General features: G+C 35.0%; 1 protein-coding gene across 3 annotated transcripts in view; it reads right to left on the bottom strand.

The window, feature by feature from the left end:
- Positions 1-373: 373 nt before the first annotated feature.
- gb (genderblind) overlaps positions 374-21,361 on the bottom strand; it is a 67,904-nt gene continuing 46,916 nt past the window's right edge. For 2 of the 3 annotated variants that reach the window (XM_068378910.1, XM_068378909.1), the window contains exons 3-12: positions 19,466-19,688; positions 19,123-19,238; positions 15,392-15,517; positions 14,250-14,394; positions 13,988-14,111; positions 5,815-5,918; positions 5,500-5,596; positions 5,118-5,267; positions 4,607-4,784; positions 374-4,437 (exon numbers count right to left, since the gene is read on the bottom strand). In XM_068378910.1, the coding sequence (XP_068235011.1) occupies positions 4,385-4,437; positions 4,607-4,784; positions 5,118-5,267; positions 5,500-5,596; positions 5,815-5,918; positions 13,988-14,111; positions 14,250-14,394; positions 15,392-15,517; positions 19,123-19,238; positions 19,466-19,688 (1,316 nt within the window). In that variant the 3' untranslated portion in view covers positions 374-4,384. The remainder of the gene's footprint in view (positions 4,438-4,606; positions 4,785-5,117; positions 5,268-5,499; positions 5,597-5,814; positions 5,919-13,987; positions 14,112-14,249; positions 14,395-15,391; positions 15,518-19,122; positions 19,239-19,465; positions 19,689-21,361) is intronic. The other variant, XM_068378908.1, reaches the window with a different exon arrangement.

Genomic DNA, 21,361 nt, shown 5'->3' on the forward strand with positions numbered 1-21,361 from the left:
ATGTCATATAATTTTCAAGAATATTTGAATGTGAAACGAATATGCAGCATACAGATCAAATTTATCATAGGTACCGATACACATTTTCCGTTCATCTGAGCAGCGAGCTACTCAAAATAAGTTCTCAATAGATTTTCTAATTTAATATAAAAATGTCTAACAGTATTTTAAATATTTGATAGGTAAAGCCCTGTCCACACGATCGAGCATGCCTGACGGGCAAACAGTGATACCAGGCCCCAATAGTTAGTGAAAATGAGGGTTGATGACGTCAGAAGCGGGAAAACTAAAGGCAGGGATCTAGCAACACTGTATGATGCCAGATCCCTGTCTGTGGTTTTTCCGCTTCTGACGTCATTAACCCTCTTTCTTACTAACTATTGTGGTCTGGTACCACTGTTTGGCCGTCGAGCATGCTCGATCGTGTGGACAGGGCTTGAGAAAGGTTTTGATAACAATTGGTGGTGGTCTTATATACAAGTCTCAAGTGTAATTGAAAGTTAGTTACTTTTTACCACCCAAACCTCTTTTGATATGACCTTCATGGGTTAAGTAGTGATTCTAAGCTTATACACCAATTGGGCTTAGCGTGTTTATTTTTTTTTTATCAATTTGTATTCAGTACTGTATTATGGTAAAATGGTGTGGGGATATTCTTTTAAATACAGTACACATTTACCATAGAATATTGATAAAAAATCTCTGTATGGAGTCCCACTAACTATGCTTTTTATTTTTGAACAAGCGCCAATGGAATGGGCAACCTAATGCCATATTCAAGTCTACTAAAAAAAAAAAAAAAAAAAAATGAGCAGGAATAAAGTTGGAGCTAGATAAAATAAGTAATTACACAGCCTTTTAAAAGGAAGAAAGATTATGAGGTGGAAAATGGAAGCAGGAAGAGAATTCCAAAGCTGGGCATAAAAAGGGCTACAATTAGTTAATGTAGAAGAGGCATACTGTACTTGTGAAATTCTTGGCAGTACTAAAAGGTCTCTGCAGTATTCTTTATTCCCAATTTGGTCATCCCACCAAGCTGCCTGGCTTTTATTCAACTTTCTCCAGTTTATCTTTCATTTTAGAATGATTCTTTTGGTCAATTTATAATAGTTTAAAGAATATGACCTAGTGATCAGGTTAAATTACTTTTATTCATATTCTATAAAATGTAATTTAGCAAATACAGTATCAGTGGCTCTAAGCTTTGGTAAAGTTTAGAAAGCCATACATATAGAAATTGTCACCTGGTTCTTGAAATATATTCCATAAATGCAATAAAAAAGAACTACATTAAAAGAAATTTTTCAAAAATATAATACAATAATTCAAAATCGAACCAGGACAATTATATTAGTATATACTGCAACTAAATATGCATAAAAAATTCCAGTAGAAATAATTGTACAGTATTCATTTAAAATTTCTTTAAAACATGTTGCCTAAAACTTTAATATTAGACTAGAACAACATGAGCCACATTAAAGATTGAAGCTTTTCCATAACTATATTTGACAAATATTAGTTATAAAAGAAAGTATTTTGCCACAAACTCATCCTACTTATGGATATCATTCCCTGTGATGAAAGCTTTTTAAAGCATCTAAACAGCATTCAATCTCTTTAGTTTGTAGCTATAATATTTCTGCCAATTAGTTTCAGCAATTTCTTTATCCTGCTCTAATGTGCAGCTCTTATTAAAAAGGCATATTAGCCCAGCTTTTGCATTTAGAAATGTGGTCTGGTTAAACTACAGTATATAGCAATAACATATGCTAAAAGGCAAACTTAGCAGTAAAGGAGACAAAACATTTTGCACTCCTTAGAATTGTTCAGTTTTCAGCAGATATAGGATTTATTAAGGCAAAAATTAACAAAGAATATTTCTCATCATATCTTATGATTCTTTTCCTCCCTTCCGATGAATTTACAGGGTATTACAAATCAATTTAGAGTAGATGGTAAGCATTGCATTAGATATGAAATTTTAATAAATTATTTATACTTAATGCAAGAATTCTGGTAAAATTCTGAGATGCCTATCATTAATTAGGTGTTATAAAGTAGTTTAACCACATCAAAGATTTTAAAATGCCTATAAATCATAGGTAAAATTCTTTATTTATACAGAACGTAGCTGGGAGTCCTGTGGAATCCTTATTTATCTTATCACAGATGCATTGATTTTCCAGTCTTATTACATACCTTTTACAAAAACATGAGTTAAAAATATAAAACTCCATAACTCTTCCCAAGGAAGAAAAATCTTAGGCATGTTTCTGTAAATAGTGTAAAACACATTTTATAATTTACAATCAATTGCAAATTTCTATGTAAAGCACTCCACTATTATTTACAGCTAGATAAAAATCACACACGCACAAGTATACATTACACAGCTTTCAACAGTAGTTCATAAACAGTGATCTTAAATTGAAGAAAAAGGACAAACCAACTTACTGACTTTTAACAAAGCCCTTTGTTAAACATATATAAAAAGACAAGGCTTTTCTCCATTTTCTTAATTAAAGAATGTATCACAAGAGGTTCGCATGGCATCTAGCAATGATCAGTATCACCTATCATAAAATTACAAGTAAAAAAAAAATAAATCTTTCACCAATATGAAATTTCCATGCATTTTATTTTATGGTAGCAGAGGACCAACTGATTGATTTGTGACAATTTTTGTAAAATCTTGCTCACGCTAACAATACCAAGTACTTGAGAGATTTAAATACCACTAGTCAAACTGAAAGAATGTTCAAGAATTTAGGTCAGGAAAGAATATGGAATTTCTTCTCTTAGGAAGATAATTCCAGCAAGTATTGTAACTGCAATAAACAGCAAAGATTTCAGCACCTTTTATCCTTGTGAATATTTGGAAGATATTCAAGAAAAAAAAAAAAGTCAATTTAGAGATTATATGCATATTCAACATGAATTACATATTTTACATTTATGGTATGCATTTAAAATAAGCTAGTGACCTGCACATAAAATGCATTCTGTTCCATAAGCCAGTTGATTTTTTTAGCAATAAGAAATAAAGTATATGCACAGGTTTTGAGAATAATCCTAATTTCAAATGTTTTACAAGATATTAAGAGAATAATGAACACTAAAGTTTTAGCATGAACAATCATCTTAGATTTTATATGTATTTATTTTATAAGCAGTTTTTATTTACTGCAAACACTGATCAATTTGACTGTACTTCAAATACTTATGCCAAATGTCAGTTTCTTCTAATTACAGTACCTTGGTTTTCAAAAAGCACACTCAACAATGCAAAACAAAATTAAATTCTTGAATACTCCAATCGCTTTGAAAAGGGTGTTATACTTTTTGGCAGATTCCTTAGGACAATTAAAAAATAGTTTAAGAAATTTTCTGGTAGAAATGTAATTAACAGTATTTTACCTCCATGAGCTGAACTTCCCTAGCCATTTACTTTCTATCCTGTGGGAAGTTTTTTTTTTTTATCATATTGTGCCTATTAAGTTTGTCAAATACACGTAAATGTCTCGTGGTGCTGTTTCATTTACTGCTTACAATTTTGCCACATCACAATAAAGGTAATAGCAGAAATTACCATGGTAAATAAGTCTGCACTTGGAATACACTTATCCACTACTTTCCATTAATACAATGTAATTCAGCATTCAAAGTGACAATACTCATTACCTGTGACAAAATATAAATAGATCCTGAAAGGAATTTATCAAAATTCCCACAATCCCAAATAATTTGGGAAAGGGACAGCATAAAATTTTTTATAGTGATAGGTTGCTCAAAATATTGAAATATTTCAAAGGATTATAAGGTTGAGTATATCACATAGGTTCTCGATACATTCATAATTTCCTTTGGCACATTTATTAGATTGTATTAGTAACAGTATTCTTTTGCAAAACTCATTACTTTTATGAACAGGTAATAATGAGCTTTACAAGATCATTCATGACATGAGTTACCAGATTAAAAACCTGGTCCTCAAGATTAGCAGATGTGCTGGGATGAAGTTGCTGTCCGTAGCTAAATTAAAGAGTAAACCCCATATTGCAAGGGTAAATGTCTATAAAAATATATACACTTATTACAAGAATCAAAGCCTTTGGTATGGCAACTTATGTTCAACACATTTAAAAACAACCTCTCACGCATTTAGATATGGATGTGCAATAAATACATTCACAGAATCTAATTCTACTCAACATTTAGGTAGTAATGTCATGATTACTGAGCAAAATATAAATTATTGGAGCCAAATTAAATCTGTTTTGTGAAATATTACCAATTTTACAAATAGCATTCTTAATCTATTTACAGAATGTACATATCAAAAGTATTGTATAAAAACCCTTAAAACAATAGACTTTCTAGTTCATTCACCTTTCACCGAGTGGAACAATAACTGGGTGAAACATGTCAGACCTCCTGGGAAGGGATAGAAAGAATTTAATTTCATTAATACCATATAAAGAAAATTCATTAGTATTGTATAGTATTCAATTAAAAGTTCAATACACTCTATTGGCATGTGATGTCAAAGCAAGAAAAGTTAATTATATGGGCACATGATGTTAAAGAAATAAAAGTTACTTACTAAGTGCTCTCTGGACAAAAGCTGGTTTGTTTTCCCAATATATAAAGAGGAAGTATGCAGGTATACCAGAAGCCGTTATGAGGATGCCCATTCCAACTTCATAAGGTCTCACGTAGAGTGGAAGGAACACCAAGAATCCACATATTAACAGAAACAGGATTGGAATGATGATATTGATCTGAAAAAGAGAAAAGAATGAGAAATTCACATATATATAACTGAGTTACTATAAATAGTAATGCAGAACATATTTTCTTCCTACAAAGAGTAGTGATTAAATTTTCTGACTCAGTACGGATATTGCTTATTAATTTCTTTTCCTGTCTGCTACAAAATATGCCTCCTTTACTCTTCAATTAACAAATGCATTCTTAGAACTCTTTTAAGTGTCTAGAAACTTGGTAATTTTGGCAGTCTAGTTTGAATAAATCATGATAATGCATTTGAATATGGGGCAATCAATAACATGTCTGATTGAAATAGAAGCAAAATTAATATTTTATATACACACCTTGATAGGTCTATCCATTTCTGGTCTTTTCCACCGTAGGTACAGAAGACCAGCAATACTCAAGAGAATGAACATACTCTCAACAAAGCTAGCATATTCAATCAAACTATAAATGTCTGTTGTGCACAAGTAAGCAAGAGACAGAACACCCTGAAATAAATGATTTCTGTTTAGTTTTGTCTTAACAGATACCTCTATTTTTTCTGTTCATAAAGTTCCATCACTACAAATAATGTACTTCATAAGATTTTGTCCATTACATATGTTAAGATTTGTCATTACTAATACCTTTATTTTTTCCATTACTCAAATGTCATCTACTGCATATTGATTTCAGCAAATACCCTAAAAATGGCTAAAGACTTTGAACAAATGTACTCACCAAGAAAACTAGAGATGAAGTAGGTGTATTGCATTTATAATTGATCAGAGCCAAACAGTCAGGGAAATGCCCTTGTCTGGCGCCAACAAAACATAATCTGCAAACATAGGCAATAAAAGTATGACATGGTATTTAATGAATAATTACAGGTATGCACTATATTAGATTCCACTATAGAATACATAGCTTTAAGAACTTACAAAATTGAAAATATAGTACAGTATATCACAACTGAATGTAAGTGGTTATTTGTCTGTGATAATTTTCACAAAAAACTATATTTGCCCTAATTTTCCGCCAATATATTTTACTTACCTTGATGATGTCATAATGTGAACAGATAGGCCACCCAAGGCTGAGAGGGCAACAAGAAGAGGCATCACCCAACTTCCATACGACACTAGCTGATCAGCAAATGTCTAGAAAATAAATGTTTATGATTAAAAACAAACCTTGGATCTAGTACAGGGTATGTTGCCTGAGCTAAGTACGTATAGCAAATCTTTTTAAAATAGCCTAAGTAGAATATACTGTAACATGGTTGAAAGCAGTTTTGTCTCTAACATTATTACCATAAAATACATTTATCTCACACCTGTGCTGTCTTGTGCATCGCTTGGTAATATCTTTGGTGCACAGTCATTATTAATTAAACATACAAGTATTACGTCTTTATCTTACCAAATTATATTAGCATCCTCACTATATTACAGGTTATAAAATGCAATACACTACTGTACACGGAAAAAGTAAATTTCCCCAAGTTTATCCTTGCACAAGTACTGCAGTTGTGTCTCTAATTATACCTAAATGATCCTACTCAGCTACAGCCTAAAAGGGACATGGGAAAAAAGTATAAATTTCCTAGATTAACCCAATGAAATATGAATTATCGTATAAGAATAAAAACAACAGTGGTAAAGATGCATAAAAGGAAAATATAACAAAACTTTAAGTAACTATGTAATTGGTTACCGTCTGTGAATAACAGGTGAGGAGAAGCAGTTAAATAGGTGTTACATAGCCTCTTTAATGAGAAAAGGGAAATATCTCTTTCTTAGTTAGATTGTAACCTACCACTAGCAAAAAAATTGAATAAGGCAACTTAACAGATAGGGGAAGAAATAATGGTTAACTTCGCATAAAGTGGCTTTGACAAATGAAAAATCTATTTTTGGGAAGTGGCTGTGTGGTTGCCAAGGACTTTCTTGTAGAAAGCTTAAACAGAGATTCCCACATGACATGAATACTGTGTCAAAGAAATACTGTCTGCTCTGCTTTAGGGGCAGTGAATCAATGTGCAAAGCAGACTCAGTGTGTATAAGGGAGACCCTCAAGTTCAGGTACTATTGAACTTGACACAACACCTCCAATGCTAAAATCATCTAGATGTCGATTACGCATCACCGAGAACCAGCACTACTGCTGGAAACGATGCTATCTGCGCACCAACTTGCACCCAACCGCCATCATTCAAACTCAAAGTGAGAATCAATTATCCCATCCTCCTGAACATGGTTAGGGAGGAGGGTGGGCCTTAAACACCACACAACACCTACACAAAAATAGGTCCTTCGTTAAAACCATCTTCTTGGGTTAATGTGCTGTTTGGTATCCATAGACTAATATCAGAATAATAACCGAGTAGATTCGTGTACCATCAAGGACAAACGTTAGCAACTACCAAGCAATTTAACCATAAAAAGAAAAACTAACAAGTCTGACACTTGCCTCATAAAGGAAAACTCCTGAGAAAGACTGGATGTCTGCCATCCTTCTGTTGAAGGACCTGGATGATCTGGTCCTTCCTCTCTGGTTTCCTCTTGGGGTCACAAACCAGCCAAATACAAAACATGAATTTTGAACTGTAAATTTCATTAAAGTAGTGTTTAATGAACACCCTATGCCCACACCAACCAAAAAGCGCTGGATGCTGAAATTGCATATTAGCAAAGAATGCTAATAAAGAAGCAATTGTTCTCACATTGTGGGTTTTAGGCAGGGAGAGAGTATCACCTTTTTCAATAAGGGAGGCCATGAGAATAAGAGAGCCCCTGCTGAAAGGACTTGTTGATCTAGGTATTTTGTAACAAACTACCTTTTGAAGTCAGGGATCTCTACAGGTATAATTTTAGGATAAGACTCTTGAAGAGTCTCATCCCTCTCTGAAAAGGCTTTTCATTTTTGGCTAAAAACAAGAGACGACCTGGAATGATGGTAATAATCTCCTGACCTCTCTGAAAGGCAGCAAGCTCACGTCTCTTAATCCTGAGGCTAAAGTTATCAAAAGTATTGATTTTTGTAATAATTCTTTAAGGGATTTTGAGTTTTCAAAACTTCCTAAAAACTTGAGCACTTGATCCAGAGACCAAGATACTGCAGGGATTTTTGGGGATAATTCCTACATCTCTTCCCAAATCAGGCAGTCGCTAAAAAGACAATGACCTGAGGTCCCTGCAATCGCAGTTTGATCACTGCCTTTGCTAGTTTTGTGAACATTCTTAGGGCAATCCCGAGACAAAAGACATCACGCTGAGCCTGTATGTGCCCTTCCTGAGCCAAAACCCCTATGTAAGGTCGGAAGGGGAAGGGCATGCCAATAAGCATCTTCTAGAGTCGTAGTACATGTCTAAGCCTTTGGTGTAGTAATTGGCAGACATACATGATAGTCGTCCTTTTGAATACAGTGAACCCTCGTTTATCGCGGTAGATAGGTTCCAGACGCGGGCGCGATAGGTGAAAATCCGCGAAGTAGTGACAGCATATTTACCTATTTATTTAACATGTATATTCGGACTTTTAAAACCTTCCCTTGTACGTAGTACTGTTAACAAACCACCCTTTAATGTACAGAACACTTAATGCATGTACTACAGCACCCTAAACTAAAACAGGCACAAATATTAAAGGCGATTTTATATCATGCGTTTCCTAAACACCTAAAAAGCACGATAAAAAATGGCAACCAATGTTTTGTTTACGTTCATCTCTGATCATAATGAAGAAACAAACTCATTTAGTGTACACATATATGTATAGGTTAGTTTTTGCATCGATTATATTGATTATACAGTACTGTATGTTGATTTTTTTATTACCAATGTTTTAGTTTACGTATTTTTCTTAGGACTTCCAAATGAAATCTTTTTCTTTATGACGCCGCCTGAAACGACGGCGTGTACGCTCAGTAAACAACCACGCTCAGAACAAACAAGGCATTTAACGCGCATGATGATAGTGATAAATAATGATACAGTACATACAGTATTTACAGTAAAAGCATTTACAAAATATGTTACCTTACAAATATAAATTATACAGTACTTGTACGTAGCAAAGCAGGAAAACAATTTGAGAGAGAGAGAGAGAGAGAGAGAGAGAGAGAGAGAGAGAGAGAGAGAGAGAGAGAGAGAGAGAGAGAGAGATTGTTTTACGTACGTAAATGTAAATTTTAAACAAAAAAAATATGATAGGTTACAACATGTAGACTTTTAAAACCTTCCCTTTAACTTAATGCATACAGTACGTACATTACTAAACTATAAAACAGGTTAAAGTAAAAAATAAAGATTGTTACTGTACTCACCACAAAAGAAGTTGAAGAAAAACTTGAATGGTGATGGCGATGAATTTGCTGCACAGTAGAAATGATGATGATGAAGCTGATGATGTGTTCTACTGTGCAGTCAATGATAGTATTTTACGTCTCTTCAGACGGAGGTGTCTTTTCCTGGGACACCTCTTCAACTTCTTCCTGGGAAACTTCTTCAATTTCTTCCGAAGGCGTACTAGCAGGAGGAACTGGCTCTTTTTTGCGAGGCTGGAAGAACATTGTGATCGGAAGTTGTTGCCGCTGCTTCTTTTTTCGATCCAAGAGCATTTTGTAGGGAGTCATGTCTTCATCGATCTTGTTGCAGAATTGCATCGAGCGAACCATATCCTCGTCCCACTCTTGTAACATTTCTTTCGCCTCCTTCATATGGTTGCAGAACTTGGCAAGCCGTTCTAATGTTAAGCCCGTTTCTTCGACATTTTCTTGGGTCTCTTCCTGGGTACCCTCACTCTCTTCCTCACTTGCCGATTTCGTCAGGTCTTCGAGGTCTGCGTCAGTTAGGGGCTGGGAATGGCAGTCCAACAACTCGTCGACGTCTTCAGTCGTCATGTCGCCAAACCCGTCACCTCCAATTATGGCAGCCAACTGCACAGATTTCCGTATTGCAGAGTGTTGGATTTCCGACGGAGTAAATCCCTTGTCGTCGTAAACAATATCGGGCCACAGCTTCTTCCAGCTCGCATTCACGGTTGCAGGTTTCATCTCTTGAAGTGCCTTTTGAATATTCTGCAGGCACGTGGCTATGGTGTACTGCCGCCAGTACGCCTTCAAGTTGAAGTCTTCATCCTCGTCATCTTGGGCAGCATCCACACACGCAACGAGGTCCGCCAAGGTATTCTTCGTGTAGAGGGCCTTGAACGCCCTGATAACCCCCTGGTCCATCGGTTGAATTAATGACGTGGTGTTGGGTGGCAGGAACTCAACCTGAACGCCCTCACGCGACAGGTCAGTTGCGTGTCCACCAGCGTTATCCATAAGAAGGATCTTGAATGGCAAGCCCTTCTCTAAGAGATATTCATGGACTTGCGGGATGAAACACTGGTGGAACCAGTTGGAGGTCAGCATCTTCGTAATCCATGCTTTTTGATTATGCATCCAGTACACGGGAAGGAGATTCTTATTTTTATTTTTCAAAGCGCGAGGATTTTTCGACTTATAAATAAGCCCCGGCTTTAACAAAAATCCAGCAGCATTGCCACACATCACGAGGGTAACGCGATCCTTGAATGCCTTAAAGCCAGAGGCTTTGGCTTCCTCTTTGAACAGGAAAGTTCGCGACGGCATTCTCTTCCAAAACAAGCCGGTTTCATCCATATTAAACACTTGTTCCGGCTTGTATCCACCTTCAGCGATAATGTTCTTGAAAGTCTGGTTCACGTAAGTTTCAGCAGCGGCAGTGTCAGCGGAAGCAGACTCCCCATGCAGGAAAACGCTTTTCAGGGCGAAGCGTTTCTGAAACTTCGCGAACCATCCTTTGCTTGCGGAAAAACGTTTCTGAGGCTGGGAATCAGTGGATGTCCCTGGTTGAGGATCATCTGCATCATCATCATCTTCAGCATGGTTGCCGTCGTCGTCTTTAGGTTCCTTTGCAGCAAAATTCTCATATAAGCTCAAAGCCTTTGTTTGGATGGTGTTCGTATCCAACGCTATGTTCTTCTTCCGGCAGTCGGCAATCCACACAGCTAAAGCACCTTCCATGCGTACGATCGTTTTATTACGCGTTGTAACGACTCGCTTCGCTGATCTGCTAAAGGTGATTGCAGCAGTCTTTCTAATGTTCGCCTCGTCCTTTTTGATATAGCGAACGGTGGATTCGTTGATGCCAAAATGGCGGCCGGCGGCCGCGTAACTTCTACCATCTTTTAACATGTCGAGAAGCGTAATCTTCTCAGCTATCGTCATCATCCTTCGGTGGCGTTTAGGCTCACTACCAGCCTTACTAGAAGCAGAACGCTTGGGAGGCATTGTACAGTAGGATTTAACAGAAAGTTCAACAAAAAGTTCAACTTAAAACAGTCGCACACAGCACAGATTAAACTTCACAAACTTAAGAACGTCTACTCAGCAATACGCGGAAAGAGAAAGTGAACGATCCAGCCCCGCGAGAACTTTGATGCTGCGGGTAGAAGATGCGGGCAAAACACCAATCACAGGCTAGATAACAAAACTTGAGTTTTGATTCGTCATCTATCAGCGCTTGAACCAATCACAACCCGTCTTACAGTACTATGATGCGTTGGTTACTCATAGAAGATGCCCCGCGCATAATGAACGTACGTAGATTAAGTACAATACCGTAATAATAATAAATAATGATAATAATACTGTACAGTAATAATAATAATAATAATAATGATAATAATAATAACAATAATAATTTTATTAACAACAACAACAATAATAATAATAATAACAATAATAATAAAAATTTACGTACGCTATTTTACGCCTCTCTCTCTCTCTCTCTCTCTCTCTCTCTCTCTCTCTCTCTCTCTCTCTCTCTCTCTCTCTCTCTCTCTCGTACGCTTACAGTATTCGAAATGTGATTTTTGCAACAAAGAATATTATTGGATGCAGTACTGTACTACGTACGTATACATACAAAAGATTCATGGAAAAGAAGCACATCCATTACAGTACACACCATTCTAATATGGTATGACTGCATCTGATTTGCGTTTCATGTTCGATTTAATTTTACTACGTACTGAATTATCGTATGATCACATTCTCTTTTCGTGTTTTATTTCTTTCTGTGCTGAATTATATATCATATGTAATGCAATGAACAATCAGTAAGAGCAGATATTACTAATTACAGTATTAATGGAATTACAGGTAACAAAATATCGTATTTGGTTGTCTTCAGATTTCGCGGTATTTTCGAATTTTCCGGAAAATCCGCGATATGTATATATATATGGGTTATGGGAAAACCCCGCGAAGTGGTGAATCCGCGATTGTCGAACCGCGAAGTAGCGAGGGTTCACTGTACATCACATCTGAGACTGTTGACTAAAGATAGCTTGAGAATCATTCTTCTTTTGAGGGCATCTTTCTTAGATAGACTGAAATAGCCTGCCCGGGATTTTTCTGAAGTTTTTCAGCAGTTAACTACTGAAAATTACTAATTATACAACTGTTATTAATAGAATAACCAGTCGTAAAATCGGCTAGAATATGCAAGCTGAAGCTACGCTAGCAATAAGGCTAAACTAAAACCCCTATATAATTTCATGACCATTACTGTATATAGTCACTTCCAAGCTAATCATGATAACTGGGGTTAAAAGACAAAATATGCCAGCAACTGAATGAACAGTTATGAAAAAAAGAAAGTTTACTAAGTTATGCAAGTTAATATATTTTACAGCAAGGAATTAGTCTATGAAATTATTTTAAACAGAAAGGTACCGTATACCAGATTATAACTAGAAAAGGTGATACAAAACAATCTAAACACGTACAGTTTGTCAAGAAAGCTGGGAGTGAAGGCTAATTCCTCCATGAGAATCTAATGCGAAAACAACCACAACAAACTCTCAACGGCAAAGTTGAACATAAAATTAACCCTAATTATGTTGATGCTATGTTAAGAATAGTGGATAACTGATCATAACTTTATTCCTTTTACTTAACAGTAGACAAAGACTCCTTACTTCACAAGAAATAAAATAAGACGCATACTATTGGTTTGATAATTGGTTGGAAGATGGCTGCTGGCACAAGTTGGTGCACAGATAATACTGTCTCCAGCTGTAGTAATGATTCTCAATGATGACACATCATCGATAGCCAGACTACTTCAGCATTGGAGTTGCCATGTAAAGTTTAATAATGCCTAAACTCAAAGGTCTCCCTTTTACACATTGATACAATGGGCCCTAGAGCAGGGGGACTATATTTCTTTGGTATTTATGTCGTATTGGGTTCTCTGTTCTAGCCTAGACAGCATATTAGTCCCAAAAGTTTCTATAACTTTAATTCTAAAAGGATTAGAAATAAAGCAGTCTCTCCCAAATAAAAACAAAACAAAATTTTACCATTATCAAAATACAGAAAATATATGACATGAAGAGAAATTGGGAAATTTATCCCTATGCAGTGACACAGGGTGGAAAGAGAAGTTTGAAGTACTGTAATCTAAACGTAGGTTGTGAAAAGAAACAAATGGTTAAAGGGTAAAATACTGTCATAAACATCATAAGTAACCCAAAGGTGTTACATGAAATTTATTCACAAATTTTAAAATCCTGCCTAGATGTTATCATGCAAAAATTATATTGGAGATAATACCTGTACCCAGATTAATAACTTCATCCAAATGTGCCCAAAAGGAGGAAACTAATATTTTACTATTCATTAGTGGTTATGTTTACCACAAGGAACTACAACAGCCAGTTATACAGTAATTATTGCTGTATCTAGAACTATGATAAAAACAAAATTTCACGCTGCAAAAAGCATTTCCATGACCAGCTCATAAAATCCATTACATACACGGTACTGGGCATAGTCCACCGTTTCGTTGAGCAAGCTGTCTGATATAGGCCTTGGGCTTACCTAGTTGTGCAAAGATTTGATAATAGCAAAACCTTTCAACTTCCACAAGCACTGGTCATAAAACAAAAATTCCAAATGAATTAGACTAAAAGATCTTGTATAGATCAGTCTCAGTTTTGACTGAATTTAAAAAAAGGTGCTATAGGAGAATATAATGGTGTTTTTTTTTTTAAGTTTTCCCCATTTCCATAAGCAGTGATAGAGTGAAATTAGGTTGGAAGTTTGTCAGCTAAATGGACTTTTTAGAGTATTTACTGCCAGAAACCCCTCTTGCTGTGTGAAATTTAGCCATGGAATGCTACCTTTACTCACCACAGCAATAGCATCGGATGCTAGCATATCTGTTGGTGACAGTACAGCTAAATAAGCTATATTGGCCAGAACATAAACACACGTCACTAATGGCAAAGATATGAAGATGGCTTTTGGCAAATTTCTGAAAAAAAAATAAAAATATTAAAATATAATACAGTATTTAAGGGTACAGCATATTGTCATTATTTTATAGGAAACACTACTGTACATCATTTACAATTACACTAATGACATATAGTAAGACAATTACTGTACTTACACAAAAGGATTCTGTAATTCCTCTGTCATGAAATTAAGATAATTCCAGCCTGCATAAGAAAATATACCAGAGTAGAAAGACACCGCTATCTGGCCAGGCTCTTTGGAAGTGCCTTCAAATGCATTCTCAAAATTCTGCGTATTGCCTGTAAGAAAAACCTTACTTTAGATAATGCTTTATCAAAGACAATATATAAAATTATCTGAAAATCATTAAAGACATTTTGTAAATAGAAAAGTTTACCTGTCACTATTGTCAAAATATAGTACTGTACTGTATATGGATATGTTAATCATCAGATACAGAAAGAGTACAATAAATATTATGACAAACATATAACATAAATACTAGTTTGATTCCTCACATACCCATTGCTTAAAATTATGTCACCTAATTCTCAACTCTCCAAATTCAAATCTTGTAAAGATCCATCATTCATCAAAAAATAAAGAAAAAGTTTATTATCAAGATCTTTGCGTTTGGTATACGTACAAAGTACGCAACTTGTCTGTGGAAAACTTGAAGGAAATTCTTGAAACTATAAAGTGTAGTATATGGCATCTGTATTAATAGTCCAGGAAACAATTTTTTTTTTTGCACCATTCCCACTCTTTAGTATGAAATGAGAATGTTCTTTGCTGCTACAACAATTATACACTGTGGGACTGAACAGTTTATAAAGGAAAAAATGATAGAAAATTGGAAAACAATCATTTTTAATCCACTCTTTGGTGGTCCTACATATATGACACTTTCAAACGTGACTCAATTTTATTTTCCTCTAAATGCAGGTAAAAAAAGCCTTTCTTTTAAAACTTCATGAACAAATCAGATGGAGGTATGCTTATACCTTGGCATGAATTATTTTCTTAAGATATTCATATTCTTATGATAGTAGCACTTAGCATGGGCAGACACCATTAAATTAGCAATTTTTTGTTTTGGTAAGTTTTAAGAGATGAAGGTTTTTATGAACTAAAACAGTATCATAACAAACTACAGTAAAACTGAAAACATACAAATAACCATTTTCCTTATTTGTTTTTCTTGTTACCTAAAGCATGCAATTCTTGAGGATTCTAATGCACCCCTTCAATTAACCAGTTGGCATTAAAACAAACTAATAAACACTTAGGACATACCCATTGAAAGGTGCACCATTCCAGCAATGATGACAAGGAGAATTGCGCCAACTTTCGTGACCATAAAAAAATCTTGGAGCTTTGTAGTGATTTTCACATTCCAGCAGTTAATAAATGTTAAGAAACCTGTTGAAAGATAAAGAATGAAATATACAAAAATAGTCTGTGACAAAATATACGGTAATTAAAGAATCTAAAATTTATGCACATAGGTTAGTGAAAAAGGGGATTCTGACAAAGGAAAAACCTATTTCTGGGGAGGTACTGTGTGATTTACCAGGACATTCCTATAAAGGCTAGAAAGGGGATCTAATACAACACGATGTATCAAAGAAATATTGTCTTCTTTGCCCTAGGGCCAGTGTATATGTGTGTACAAGGGAGACCCGTGGGTTCAGGCTCTCTTGAATCCATCACAGCACCTCCCATTCTAATTTCTTCTGCTGATTACTACTTATGAGGAAGATGGCAATGCTATCGTGCCATTTCTTCACCATTGTATGCCATCTTTTTTTTTTGCACTAAGAGTATGCCTCAGTTATATCTAATTTTCCTTCACAAGTTTGCTGACTCTTGCTTCAGAGGTTAAGGCTATTAGAATACAGCATTCAGAAGGAGCAATTTTAGTGTAATAGTAGTTGCACCTAATTCATCCAAGATATTAAGCACTATTGACTGACCCGGAAATAAGAGGAGTTGGTAAAGACAGCTATTGCAAAGCTAAGTACTGAATACGTTTTTGAAGCATGTCAGAATCTAAATTCCTGTCAAAAGCCTGCTTGAGATATTCTATCAGGGCAGATTTGTATGACAGAATAGTTGAGGGTCTAAGCTTCATATCTTCAAATATGTGGACCAGAAAGTAAGCCAAAAAGCCCAGGGTTATCCAGCAAGGAGTCCCATCCCTAACAAAGGCCATCCATGCCTTCTATTGACTGGTATTGTCTAGACTGAGGAAGACCTCTGAAAACCCATCACTTAAGTAATGTTGCTAGCCAAGAATTCTACCATAAAAACAGACAAGAATATTAAGGCTTGAAGATTCTGGGTCATAAAGGAGGAAGCTGTGCGTTGTGACTCCCTCCTTTCTGGTAATATTCAGCTGTGCTGGCCAAAGAGAGTATGACTTCACTCTCAGATGCTGAAGGAGTGTAAACCCTGGATTACTCACTCTGTGAAGTCCGATAACATCTTCAAAACCTTCAACATCAAACTCAACAGAAATGGATGGATCAAGGACAATCTGTTCCAATTTATTCCAATACTTCTCTTGCCATTGCATGAAAATCCACACTTCAGGCGACATAGAGCAGAAGTTTGCAGTCCTCAGCTATGGGAAACAGGTCACTAGGAGATCTTGAACAATTTTGAAGTTCTTGTGCAAGGAGCTCCAGTCTGAGATTCATGGTGTCTAAGGCCATCTGCCTCGACAAGTTGTCCGGAACCAGGTGGACTGGATAGAGAAACTGACTTCTCTCCTGAAGGAATTTCATGATTGGAGTGATTACACCATCCAGGGTTCTTGAACATGATGCCCCTCTTTGGAGATAACAGACTGCTGTCTGGCTATCAATGAAGATTTTGATGTGAGAATTCTATCTTAGATTAAGCTCCTTTAATGTCAAGAAGAACGCCATTAGTTCCAATACAGTATACATATGAAAAATGCTGTAAACTAAAGAGGACCATTTCCCAAACATGTGTGTCTTCACCAAGTTACCCTAACAGCCAGAATTCAATGCTTCTGTGTGATGATGAATCATTGATATCAGGGAAGAGATCAAAAGGATCGACATGAAGAGAGCAGCTGGTGAGGTCCAGAATAAGGGAACCCTTTTGCTGCAAAGGGGTAACAGAACATCTGTCCCACAGCCTATTCCTAGCTGCTCTCCTACAAACCCAAGTGAGGTCTTTTAATCCGATCTTCAGTACCGAGTCAATGATTCAAGAAAGCTAGAGTATGCCTAAGCCCATTCTAGCTGCCTTTGAACACTTGTGCATGGATATTGTTTCCTGAGAAGCCTTTGAAAAGCCCAGGGTGGATTTTGACATATTGCAGCAAAGGCCAAACCGTTTGAAGACATTCTCTGGAAATAGTCTTGATTTTGTAAAGTTCATCCAGAAGCCTAGCTCTTGAACATTTTTTAGGGCATAATTGGTATAAGAGGTAAAATTCTCTGATCTCTCTCCAGACCAGTAAGTCTGCCAAGATAACCTGAACACCCTGAAACTATGAAACTACAGGAGTTTGGTCACTGGTTTTGCTAATTTTGTGAACATTGTAATGAAAGAAGCTACAAAGAAGTAAAAGAAAAAGGGTCCTGGCTGCTACTGTATGCATATAACCTATTTTCACAGCAGAATTTGGGGAAGCGGTAGTAGTAACATTTAAAAGGTGGAAGAGTAGAATGGAGAGACGAGGACTGAAAATCAATGTAAACAAAACAAAGATAGTGATGACTGAAAAAGAAGCAAATGAAAAGGTACAATCAGGAAAGTGGCCACATAGTTGATATGGGAAACATGTGGAGGTGAACTCTACTATGAATGTAACAGCCGGTGTCACAAAGATCTCTGGATTACAAGATATTCAAAGAGTAGATTTTAAATGTCTGAAATGTACAGCAAGAGTGAATGAGGAAGAAAGAACAGTTGAAACCCCTGTTGTGATAAGTGCATAGGTCTTGGAAGGGGTAAAACAAAGTTAAGGGGACTTTTTTTATTTATTTAAAATTCCATTAACGAAACTTAAGGCTATCAGTAGGAAATGTTGTAGACTATTATTTAAGTCTTTAGGCAAAGTACTTGAGACTTCTTTCAGAAATAACTGCAGATACCCATATAAAGAAACAGCCTATAGGGTAAAAATTAAGGAAAATAGCAAAGTATTGTACCGTAAATGTGCTGTTAAATTGTTCTAATTCTAATAGATATTTCAATTTCTAGTCAAGTAAGGCATGGCAAGGAAGAGCAAGTAAGCTAGTACTTTCTGTTCTTTACATTATCGAAAAATTAATAAGTAATATGGTAAAAAAAAATCAAGAGATAAGAACATGTCAAGGAGGTGAAATTGTTGTATAACCTACAAGCAAGATGCTATAATTGGTTATTTAACAAGTAACTAAACTTTTAAGGAAATGACAAATCATTAAAGCAAATATGAAAATGAATATGAAGTTGTAGTGCAAGCAAAGAATGGGAATCCTTGGGTGATTAAGTACAAACAAAAGAAGTAAGATGTTAGTATTATTTGTGAATAGTGCAGGAAGTGGACACTGAATAAAGCAGTATTAATCAATTTTAATCAGTTGCTATCCATTACCAATTAGTGCTCAGCTACAACACATTAGATAGACATACACTTGGACACGGGAGTCTCTCGTAAACCTCGCTCTTAAGAAATGCACCCTGTCACACCTTTACTGCGTGGCGAGTAACCAAATAGATAATGTAGGGAGAGAGCAGAGGTGTGGGGGTGGCTAAACACAGGAACTTGCAGTGCAGTAAGGGTGTGTTTGGGTGCACTTTTTTCACAACAAGGTGTACCAGGAATTCTTGTGACCAACTGTACAATATTTCAATTCCTTCAATGGTATCTTCCAACTTTATCTCAGAATAGCTTAACATGATTAAAAAATTTTCATACATATATATGCACAAACATATAATCAAACTCACTGACCAAACATATTGCTTCTAAATATTTATCTTATACTGTACTTTGTACTTACAAATTGCAAGACCAGCTATAAGTCTAATTGCCGAATTTGGCATGACACAATCGGGGAAGAAAGGCTGTATCACATATTTTGCAAATGTAAGACCCATGATGGCATTGGTGGTTGGCCTGTAAAACATGATACATTTAAGACTTTACATTACAAACTGAGCCATATGATTCATGAAATACTAACATCGATAAGAAATGAAGCTCCTTAGCAGAGCAAGATTTGCAAACACCAAAATTGATATATGTGATACAATGAGACAACCCATTAAAAATTATTTATTAATCAATCAAAATTAGTTTGTTATTTATAAATTAAACAAATCTATGCAACGAGTTATACTTACACGAAGATAAGGTTGGCATCCCATAAAAACAAAAATGATGGTAAGGAACCGAATGCAGTATTGATGTATGCATAATCACCCCCTGACTTTGGTATGCTAGTGCCAAGCTCTGCGTAACAAAGAGCACCAATCATGGACAGGATACCACAGAGCACCCAAACAACCAGGCTCATTCCAACACTTCCAGTTTCTTGTAAGACGCCTTTTGGTGAAATGAAAATACCTGGAAAATGTGAAAAGAAAATTAATATAGTTTTCTAGATGAATTTTATAAAATATATATATATATATATATATATATATATATATATATATATATATATATATAAATATATATATATAAATATATATATACATATATATATATATATATATATATATATATATATATATAAATATATATATATATATATATATATATATATATATATATAAATATATATATATATATATACATATATATATATATATATATATATATATATATATATATACATATATATATATATATATATTATACATTTGTATATTATATACATTTGTGCATATCTATCTAAATATTTAGATATAATTTTTGACGGCTAGGGTACACTAGTGTGCGTGTGTGTATATATATATATATATATATATATATATATATATATATATATATATATATATATATATACATATACATATACATATATATATATATATATATATATATATATATATATATATATATATACACTTATTGGGTGAAAAAGTGGAGATACGAGTTGTGAAAAGGTAAACAAAGAGGAAAAATTTTATCTCCGTTAAGTATTTTGAGGTGTTATGATCATGTGGAGAGAATGGAAGACTAAAGATTAGTGAGACTATATATTTCAGAACTGTTTGTAGAGCAAGCCATAGAAATGGTTGGAAAGATAGTATGAAAGTCACATTAGAAAAAAGGGCATGTATGGTGATTAATGTATTGTTGAAGAGTTTTTTATTGAGGCATAAATAACTAATAACACCAATTTAGCCATATTTCGTTACTTGAGAATACAGTAATTTATGGAAAAAATTCATTAACATCAATTTAGCCATATTTTGTCTTAAGAACACAGTAATTTAAGAAAAGATTCACGTAGAATCAAGCACTTTATCAACTGACAGAAATCAGCTTCTTTCCATAAAATAAAAGACAACCTAGATCATTGTGGAGAGAGAGAGAGAGAGAGAGAGAGAGAGAGAGAGAGAGAGAGAGAGAGAGAGAGAGAGAGAGAGAGGACATTAATAATTCATATTGTAAGCAAAAACGTTATCAAATGAAATACCCACCAAGACAATGACTTTGATGTGTAAGTCTATATTTAATAACAATTCCTGGCACCAGCTTATCAGCTCGAAAATGACTTGTGAACTCTTTGATGACCTAAGAGAGCTCTATGCCAACTTAAACGTTGTAAAAGTAAAGACCTACGTCTCCCCCTCACCCTTACTTGTTTGCATGGCAACAGCATCTGAGGACTAATTTATAAAAACTGTTTCACATTGGAACTTCAATGACAAACTCTTGTCTATTTTCCTCTTGTAGACCTAGAAACAATGAGTATAAACATCGAGGATGTTGTATCCAACTGCAGTGACCCTTTGCAACGTTGTCCATCACTAAATGTCTTTTGATGCCTGTACATAATTGCAGCCTACTTATAAAATTGGCAGTTCGGGATATTGATGATTGTAATTTCAAGATAAATCATAATGTCATCTTAAAACATCAATATCCTTTATTTTTTATTTCCTCTTTGGGAGATATAGCGAAGCTTTTTCATCTGTTAGTTTTTTAACTTGTGTTAAAAAATTCTTATTTAAATAATACTTTGAAAAAGAAAACTTGTACATCTTTAATGTTCAGTTTGGAAATTA

This window comes from Palaemon carinicauda, chromosome 8 (assembly GCF_036898095.1).
Source record: "Palaemon carinicauda isolate YSFRI2023 chromosome 8, ASM3689809v2, whole genome shotgun sequence".
Lineage (NCBI taxonomy): Eukaryota > Metazoa > Arthropoda > Malacostraca > Decapoda > Palaemonidae > Palaemon > Palaemon carinicauda.